This window comes from Polyodon spathula, chromosome 15, assembly GCF_017654505.1.
Source record: "Polyodon spathula isolate WHYD16114869_AA chromosome 15, ASM1765450v1, whole genome shotgun sequence".
NCBI lineage: Eukaryota > Metazoa > Chordata > Actinopteri > Acipenseriformes > Polyodontidae > Polyodon > Polyodon spathula.
The window spans coordinates 14,390,893-14,400,442 of NC_054548.1; the positions used below are offsets into that span (position 1 = coordinate 14,390,893).

Here is a 9,550-nt window from a genome sequence, read left to right on the forward strand (position 1 = left end):
CCTTTTGATACAGTATCTGAACTGAAAAAAGCTGCACTGGCACTTTATAGCACACACATCTTATTTAACATTCATTTTATAACTAAATGAATATTTTAAGCATATTATGTGGTTATCTTTCCGAATGTATTTACTCTTTTGCTGCAAGAGGAGCTGCGGCTTTCTCCAGGAGATGCGATGCTTCAGCCCCGCTCTGGCAGCTGAACCTGGGGCGTAAAGTTACATTTTTGCTTCACTATATGTGCAATATAGAGAGGGCGTTATTTTATTTTGTATAACGTTTAGCCCTTTAAAGTTTTACTTGCTTAGGAAATAAAGCATACATAATAAGCTCACATGTAATTTGACACAAATGAAATTCTACCGCCTGAGAAGAAACAAAAACTATGAGATATTTTGTAAAAACTACCAGGTAGAAGGTCATTTTAATAAATTACATTTCAGATGTGTGTTAAACATCAGATGAAAAGCTTTTCACTCAATGTAATGAAAGCATGCAATCGTTCCCCACAGGTACCCACCGAGTCAACGGTATTGACTTATTGAGTGCAATTCAAGTCTCTTGCTACATGGCAGTTTGAATCATAACCTGTGCTTGTGTTAGGAGGAGTGGACTTCTGTCTCCAAGCTCCTCGAACTCCAGTAGCATCCACCGCAATGTCAATATTAGAATCGGGGACGAGCCATCTCAGAAACACCAAGAGCAGGAAGTCCAAGACAGCGAAAAGTGAAAAGATACAGCCAGCAACGGGCCCGCAGCGAGACATCAGTCTGTTAAGCCGTTCATCCATAGGCAAGACAACTTCTTTAGCCACTCTGTCATAAACCTAAAGTAATAGAAAAATATGTATTTTAGTTTCAAGCTAGGGGACATTGGTTGTACAATGGTTTACTATGCCACTCAGAAAACAATCATATAATGGAATTTACATGTATCATCAGTAGTTGACATGGATCACTGGTTATAAATACAAAGACCATAAGAAAGGGAGGGATATCTTCCATGGAAGCCTTTAACATACTTAAATCTCAGTCTACTGGTATTTATTGTTCAAGGAGCTTTTTATTTTAGTCTGTACCATCACCATATGATTTAGCTACTAGAAATAGACTGTTAAGCATGCAGTAAATGCTGCTGTGACAGTAAGCTGTCACAGATCACAAACTTAAAATCCCACACAAACGTACACAAGTGCATTATATACATGCCTTTTCTGTCCTCTCTGCAACATTCCTCCATGTGTAGAGGGTCCTTACTCTGTTGTGAATGGCAGCAGGTGGGGGCAGGCTCCCTGACCTGTGTTTGGCTATAACCACCTCCAGTCCTTCACACAGAGACTTCACTGTGGGCTCACAAAGGACAATGAGATCCTCAGGGAGCACCTCTGGGATACCCCCAACACGCGTGCTAACAACCTGGACAAAACAAACACGTTGGAATGAGTCGATTTGCACAAACAGACATTATAATTATAATCAGAGTGCAATTTTGTAGGCTGAGGGCAAGAAAATTGTAACAACAAAATTCCCAAAAATGAAGAAACATCTGACGGCCGATTTATATTTTTTAATTAACCTATTTTAATTTATTTTGTTAGTTATGATTTTCTTGCTCTCGACCAGCAATTTATTTGTTCTAAATGATGATGCGAAGACTGATTCTTCTGTGCTGTACACACAGCAGTGTGGGTAGTGTAATAACTACAGACTGAATGCCCTTCTTCCAGCAAGTCACTTCCAAGATATACCACATGCAATAACCCACTAAGAAACACATTTTAACAAGCATAACTGAACAACACTGATTAACTTTGTTATGCAAGACTTAAAAGGCTGTACATGAATTCCAGAAAACAAAACTAATATTAGTATGAAATCATAGTTAATGCAACTTTAAAAAGCAGACTTACCTGAAGCCCACAACTTGCACCCTCTACTATGGCCATGCAGAATGCTTCTGTTAGAGATGTATTGAGGAAAATATGACCCTGAACTAAAACATTTCTAACATCTTTGTGTTCCAAGGCTCCTAAAAGGCGTACCCTGTAAGAAAATACATTATTCAATGTTATTCACCTGGGCTGTGACACAGAAGTTGTATGTGAACTTGAACAATTTCATGTCTTACATATATTAAATGTATGTAAGGTTTAAATTAATATCTCATAAATGTATACAGTATTCATAAATAGCTGTATACCTTAACATAAACAGGACAGTTTATGTTAATGGAAAATGTGCAAAGAATTGTAATCTTACTTTACCTGTCATGAAGCTGGTATTTTTCTCTGACCTCCTCAAGCACAAGTCTTTTGGGTCCCTCACCACCAATAAGAAATTGCAAGTCAGGGTATTTCAGACAAAGCTCAGGAATTATGCCACCAAGTAAATCTATTCCTAAAAAAAAAAAAAAAAACAATGTTAATCAATAAAATATCTTGTTTTTCAAATGAAACTAAAATATAAATGAGAACTGCATAATAAACATATTGATGAGCACATACATCTATTACAATAACATGATATATCTGATACGATAAGGCATCATGTTTTTGTTATTTTACTTTCGTTCTTTCAAAATGTTTACCAATGAAATGGAGCCAAAGTCTTTATTCCACCTGTACCCTTAATTAGCTAACTGAACCAATGTAACCCTTCTAGGTCCCCCAGGTTTTCTAGGTAACTCCGGATCTCTGGGACTGCAGTGGTCCATCCCGGGTATAATTGAATTTTTTTTAGTTATATTTCAATAGCATAGTTCTCAGATGTATCACACTACAAAACACTCGAAAGTGCTACATTTAGAAATACAAAAAAAAGACAATAAATTCACAACATTTCAATGTCTTTTGAAATTGCTTTAATCTTTATTCAAAGCATTTGTCACTGAATTTATTAATTTACTTTTAGCGTTTTTTTTTTTTCAAATTTTGCATGATATTTACATAATAACACAGGGGATCATACATGTTTTAGAGTAGTTCTGTTATATCATGTCACATTACTATATTTTAGGCACTATTTTCTAACATTTTTAAGGAAAACGGTAAACATAAACATAATGTGAATTCTAATCACTTGATCTAAATGATAGCGGACCTAAATACCACCACTGTTTAAATAATTAATAGAGCTCAATCTTATTCAAATCAAACATCGACCAGTTTAAAAAAAGTATATTATGGCTGTAAAAAACATTTCTTAAAAAACTTGCATTTTATTTGGTATTTTAAAAGATCCAGCTCTGTTTAAATTATTATTTGTTTATTTAGCAGACATCTTTATCCAAGGCGACTTACAGAGACTAGGGTGTGTGAACAATGCATCAGCTGCAAAGCCACTTACAACAATGTCTCACCCAAAAGACTGAGCACAAGGTGGTTCAGTGACTTGCTCAGGGTCACAATGAGCGAGCCAGGATTTTAACTGGGGACCTCTTGGTTACAAGCCCTTTTCTTTAACCACTGGACCACACAGTCTTCTATTAAATAGACCTCCCTGACCTATCTGGTTTTAAAAAATATTTATTTTGCCAAGCTAAACTTTGAGGCTTCATTTTATTGTAAAAGTGTAATTGTGCTAAATTACCTTTTCTGTAAACAAGTCGGCTAACAATCACAATGGTTATTTTATTTTCGTCCCTCTTGGATGGGTTTGGAGTGAAGTCGGTAGGATCGACAGCATTGGGAATCACAGAGACTATCTCCGGGTTCACTGCACCTCTGAGTACAGTGTTTTCTTTGCTAGTGAAGGACACACAGATGATGTGATTGGTGTCGCAGAGAGACACAGTCAGTAGTTTGTTGGTCAGCACAGAACTTACATCAGCAAACCCAAAAAGCGAATGGTCTGTGAAAACTGTGTGCAGTCCCATCGTCTTTGCATGAAAGAGGGCATCGTGTGCCATGGATGAAAAGGAACTGTGGGAATGAACTGTCGTGATCCGCTCCCGCACAAAGATATACCTAAGCAGAGGTAGGCTGTGGAAGACTGTTGTGGAAGTGGACTGGTTGTACATGACCTTCAGAGGTAGGTAGTACACTTTTAGCCCATTAGTGAGGTATCTAATACCCTTTCTGTTTCCATAAGCATGGGTTACAATAACCACCTTGTGTCCTCTCTCAATCAAACACAGGGATAGCTGGTAAATGTGGCTTTCAACTCCTCCCATATTGGGATAGAAGAAGTCAGACACCATGCATACATTCTGCTTCTGGGGCACTTCCTTCAGATTCATAGCAGCAAAATCCAAGAAACTGTCAGGGATGGGTCCCTACTGCCCTTCTCCCTTCCTCCGACCCATAGTTTCATACAAGATCTCCAGTCACAGCTATTTCATCCTGTCTTCGGTATGTCAGACACCCAGATGGACACAAATGTACCTAGGATATAAATAGATGATGTTCGTTATTTTCCAATTGAAATACATTAGTTGGTATACCCAGCTACTATATCATTCAATATCATTCAAATTTGTAATTTGTTTTTATAATTATTTTATCTTACCATAAATTATGCAAAGTAGCCCATCGATAGCCGAGTGATGTCAGTACAACTGTCTTGCAGTTGTACAATGCATTCAGTGGTAGCTAATGTTTAATGATACTTTCATATTATATTAAGATATTAATGTACTGTCTGTAATTAAAAGCTGCCATAGCATTTCATTACCATTCATGTGTTAGCAATGAGTGGGTCCATTAATTCAGTTCTGGAAGACTACACATCAACATTGTTTCTACCATCCTCCAAGGAAGAAAGCGCTTACAAACAGTAAGGTAGAGAGGACCGTAGTCCAGTCTTTCTCGTGGTTATGTGTACTGTGTACTGGTAACTAGTACATGGTTTCGTTTTTCCCAATTCAACAATTATATTGTTATTTAAACATTATGGCAATCTAATATTCGGCAAGAATAGGCGTGTAAGCAACAAGGCGGCTGCAAATAACTGTCGCTAATGAAGTAATAATAATAATGAAGTACAAACGACATCGTACGCTTTATATTTAGATATAGATTTAAATAATGATCTTTTCATTCCTACCACGGAGTAGTATTTCCTTTTGTGTCCTGATGCTTCTTAAGTTAAAGCGCTCTCTTTTCAAGACAGAAACACGCCAGCTTGTTCAGTCACGATGAACCCTTTGTTTTTCCGGGGTGTGTTCAGTCCCTTCCGCTTTGCAACGATGACGCTAAGCGTGTTGGGAATTGGTCAAAGAAGCACCTACCGTATTATCAACAATAAAAGCCTCTATCGAGGTGTGTGGGGTTTTTTTTTTTTTGGTTTATTTATTTATTTATTTATTTTGCTTGTTCCTAGATAGACTGAGATTAGAAATTATGATTACAGTGTAAAGACAAAACATGTTCTTACCATACATATCTATATCTGTATACTGCATGTGTACGTAAGACAAAACCTTTTCTTTCCATACCTGTCTATATCTGTATACTGCATGTGTACGTCGAACAGACCCTAAGTAATCCATGCACTCGGCAATTAGGAATGTTGTTAAAGATGTCTTCAGCTTCAACTCTACTGCACATAAGCGTGGACGCATATACTCTTACATTTACGGGTAATTGTCGTCATATCATACATAATGCGAGATGACTGGTTGTGATTGCTTAGAGTAGTCGTCCATGGCGGGTGTAGAAGCTTCCCTGGTGGTCTAGTGGTTAGCATTCGGCGCTCTCACCGCCGCGGCCCGGGTTCGATTCCCGGTCAGGGAATGTGTTTTGTTTTGCATCTTTGTACTATGAGTTCAATCAGATGTTTAATATAATGCTATTTGTTAATGTTAATATTTCATGTTATTTGAATACAGTATATCAGTTAATTTTCAATTGGGTAACACAAATTGTGACCGCTATAACTAGTTAGGGGTACGGCGTACGGTACTGCAGTTATTATGTTTTTTTATTCATACATTTCTGTTTGTTAGTTTCATTAATACACTTTTACAACTGTTTCCATTTAACTTCAACGGAACCTGGAAGTGGACATGAGACGCACGGCTAACTGTCTGCGTCCTATCTGTTCATATGCATGTTTGCCCGGGTTCACATATAACGGACAGGTTTTACAAAATAAAACAGTAAAACATGCCATCTGCAGCACGCTGTTTTGTCCAATAAAGGGGGCAATTAATTTGTAATCGAAATGATGACATTAAAAGCTGAATTTCTGTGTTGCAAGCTGACAGATTTTGATAGAGGGCTGATACTACACTCACAGTTGGCTAGTGCTGCCAAATGATTGAAGATTGAAGTTACGTTTCACAAGTGTTGCCTCTTAAGGGATTAGATGGGGGCATCATATACACCTTGCCATCCTGGCTGCCCATAGTGACCCTACACTCAATCAACAGTCTCATTGCAGACCTTTCTTATTTTAGACTATCACACAGCATATAACAGAGATCGTAGACTTGCCAATGAAACTGCGACAGAACACTCCATGGGCCTCTGGAAGCAGAACGCACAAGGCACTTAAAACTATGTTAGACCACATATAACGGTGCATCAGTTTGTCTGGAAGGCTTCATCTAAAATGTGTCATTGTTGTTTACTGATTTACAGCTTTGTGGGACTGGGGCATAGACTGGCTAGATGCTGGACAGTGTAATAGCTACTTTGGGATTCCTTCCTCACAATGTCCACTGGCCAGAAGTTTTTTGTTTTTTTGTTTAATACAAGTTTGACATCCAGCAATCCACACCAAAAATAAGTAGTTTAACGACGGAAATGAAAACATAATACCCAGGGCTTCAGCTTTTGACTTCACCCCTTTCCATATCTCTCCTTCCTGACTTGTATCTATCATTGATTTGATCTGAATATTTAAACTCACCCCAACTACTGAGTGGCAGCAAATTTCTAGGTTTAAAACAAGATTACAATTAGAAGGCTTGTTCGCGAGATTTAAAACTAGATTACAGTTAGAGGGAATTTAAAACAGCTTTGGAAATTGTGGCGAAATGTAAAAACATGCCTAGATACACAAAAACTCCAGAATGTGCCTGTGACCTTAAGTGTGCAAGTACTGTCGAGTTACTATACATATTGTGACAGAAGAAAAAAAAAACATCGAAACATTCTGGAAAGTAACCAAAAACAATAATAATTTCATACAGTATATAAAACCCCGGAAAAAAAAATACATAAAACTCGAAAATAGCTCAAATTAAGCCCTAAAAAAATGAAACTGAAAAACAAAAGCCATAGCTATACCACAGCTGGATTAAAAAAAAATGTTATAGCACTGAGGAATCGCTATGATTTGCAGCAAACCCCTATTTTTATGGGTAAATCCGGGATAATCATAGGTGGTTGATGCAATCCAGGGTGATTCAACAGTGCTGTAAAGTTCCAGTAAAATCCACTTGTGGCTTGAAACGTACCTGCTTTATTTATTTTTTCAAATACCATATGTAGAAACATTACCACTTGTTGTTCATTTATATACTATATAGTTAAAAATCACACAAATAATGTTTTTCATAAAATACATTTTAAACACATACAAAAAAATACAAAAATATCCTATCTTTAAAGGGCAGATTAAATGTTCAGTGGTTACTTAATTGACGAGCAACAGTCATATGTTAATATTGCATGTAAGGGGATTAAGAGTTAGATTACATTACATTGTAATAATAATAATAATAATAATACAAACACATTAATAAATTAAGTGAAGTTTATGAAGCGGTCCTCTGAAGAGAGTTAGCTCCTTCTTTTCCTGTTTCAGGGGTTGTGGTGCTTTCTCTCCCGGACACAGTGGCAGTTTTTTCAGCTTGTTGACAGCGTTTTACTGAACACGCTTTCTCCCATCTACAGCTGCAGGGAAAAGAGGAATGAAAGTGCAAAATGAACTCCCACATTATTTTTGGTTCCTAAAATCAACACACAATTTGATAACAACTTCAAACTTTGGGGCCTTAATAACCCGAAAGGAGACAAATATCTGTTCTTTCTTTGGCTGCTCTTGTTTTTTACTTTGCAATTAAACCATTTGTTCTGCCACCACTTTGACCAGGCCTCCCTTTTTTAAATCTCAAATGGTTTAATAAAACAATAATACTGTACAGCGGTGATTTTGAAATTGATCACTAAAGATGTAAAATAAAATGTTGCTATATTACAATGCAGAGTTTTTTATTTTTTGTAAGCTGCTAAAAAAATTGTACAAACTAAAAACGTGTGAACAAGAACAAAGCATCCCTGTGTCACAACAAATTGCATGGCCTCACTGATCCACCAAGGGAGGATAGACACACGGGCTTGTGACGCAGTAAAGACTGAATATTTATGGTTGAGTGGGACAGTCTTAATGTTACCAGCAATACTCTGGGTCAAAATGTTTGCACCCCATTGGCTTTGTCACTCCCAAGGTTGGGAAGGTAGGATTCAGCTTAGCCTTCAGACATCCGCTCTCGAGTTCCTGGGTGTAAAAAGACGCTGATTGGCTTGTGGGATCAGAGGACGCCCACTGAGCCTTGGGTCCCTGAGCTGTGTGGGGATTCGCCACAGTGAAGGAGAAATAATAATAATAATAATAATAATAATAATAATAATAATAATTGGGCATTTCAAATTAGGAGAAAATCAGGGGTAAAATAATTGTAGATCCCAAATTAAAAAAAAAAAAATATCCTGATATATTTGTGTTTTCTGGAAATAGAGCTATTTAACCTGAAAGGCCCTGCAATATGAGTCACATTTATCAATTAGAAAAGTATAATATAGTATAATTGGAATTCTCTCAGATACAGTACCATATGTAAAAAGATCCCACCCCACCCCCATTGCTGCAGTACTCAAAAGACACATTTTCACCATTTTCACAACTCAGATTCTCAGCAAGGAGAAAACTGGTAAGTATGGAAATTTACTGAAGAATTCAAATATTGAAAAGAAGCAATTACAGACCTCCGAGATTCCCATTCAAGGTTTTGTTAACTTCATAAGCTAGTGTTCAACCCTTGAATGCTGTGATCTGTATAGAAGACTATTCATAAGAGTATGTACTCCATCTTTGAGAGATAAGTCTTTTCCTTTTTGCTGTTGAAATTCTATTCAACAGGCACAGGTTTCTAGTTGGTTAAAGCTTTAATCCAATTCTGTGATATTTTCCTTGAATTCACTTCCCTTGTAAAAGCATGCAGTAGCGTGTGGTTTAAATCTGAACCAGACCACAGCAGTGACGTTAAAAAAATAAATAGATAATTGGCTTTGATCCCACCCAAACCCTGTTCATGCACAGCAGCCAATGGAATGAGCTTTGAAACCTATTGACTTGTGGTGCAAGCTGCCATTCTTCCTGGGGAGTAATGAACCTGAAATATGAAACCACCACACTCGGAGCTTAGTGTTTTAGCCTCCACATTTTTAATGATATGCGCTTGTCACTTTTCTGATGTAAAACAAGATAACTATTATAAATCTTGCAATGCACCCAAAACCCTGTTAAAAGTAGGGTGGGCCAACAATCTGAATTCAGTAAAAAAAAAAATTGTAGTAAGAATGTAGTGTATTTAAGATTATCA

General features: G+C 37.1%; 1 protein-coding gene and 1 non-coding gene across 2 annotated transcripts; one reads left to right on the forward strand and one right to left on the reverse strand.

The window, feature by feature from the left end:
* Window positions 1-201: 201 nt before the first annotated feature.
* Window positions 202-5,163, reverse strand: LOC121327612 (phosphatidylinositol N-acetylglucosaminyltransferase subunit A-like). The gene is made up of 6 exons (XM_041271725.1): window positions 5,044-5,163; window positions 3,589-4,382; window positions 2,265-2,397; window positions 1,911-2,043; window positions 1,210-1,416; window positions 202-827 (listed from the first exon to the last, which is right to left on the reverse strand). Exons 2-6 carry the CDS (start codon window positions 4,235-4,237, stop codon window positions 540-542), a joined length of 1,410 nt encoding a protein of 469 aa, XP_041127659.1. The 5' UTR covers window positions 4,238-4,382; window positions 5,044-5,163; the 3' UTR covers window positions 202-539.
* A 497-nt stretch (window positions 5,164-5,660) lies between these two features.
* trnae-cuc lies at window positions 5,661-5,732 on the forward strand. The gene has a single exon. It is a non-coding gene; the product is annotated as a tRNA-Glu (tRNA).
* Window positions 5,733-9,550: the final 3,818 nt, after the last annotated feature.

Bases quoted from the DNA above. Each gene is read 5' to 3' on its own strand.
- LOC121327612 (XM_041271725.1), bottom strand. From the start codon at position 4,237: ATGAATCTGAAGGAAGTGCCCCAGAAGCAGAATGTATGCATGGTGTCT. The intron at 2,398-3,588 runs GTAATTTAGCAC...TTTTTTTTTTAG, and splicing joins CCGACTTGTTTACAGAAAAG to GAATAGATTTACTTGGTGGC. The intron at 828-1,209 runs GCATGTATATAA...CTATTACTTTAG, and splicing joins TTGCAGAGAGGACAGAAAAG to GTTTATGACAGAGTGGCTAA.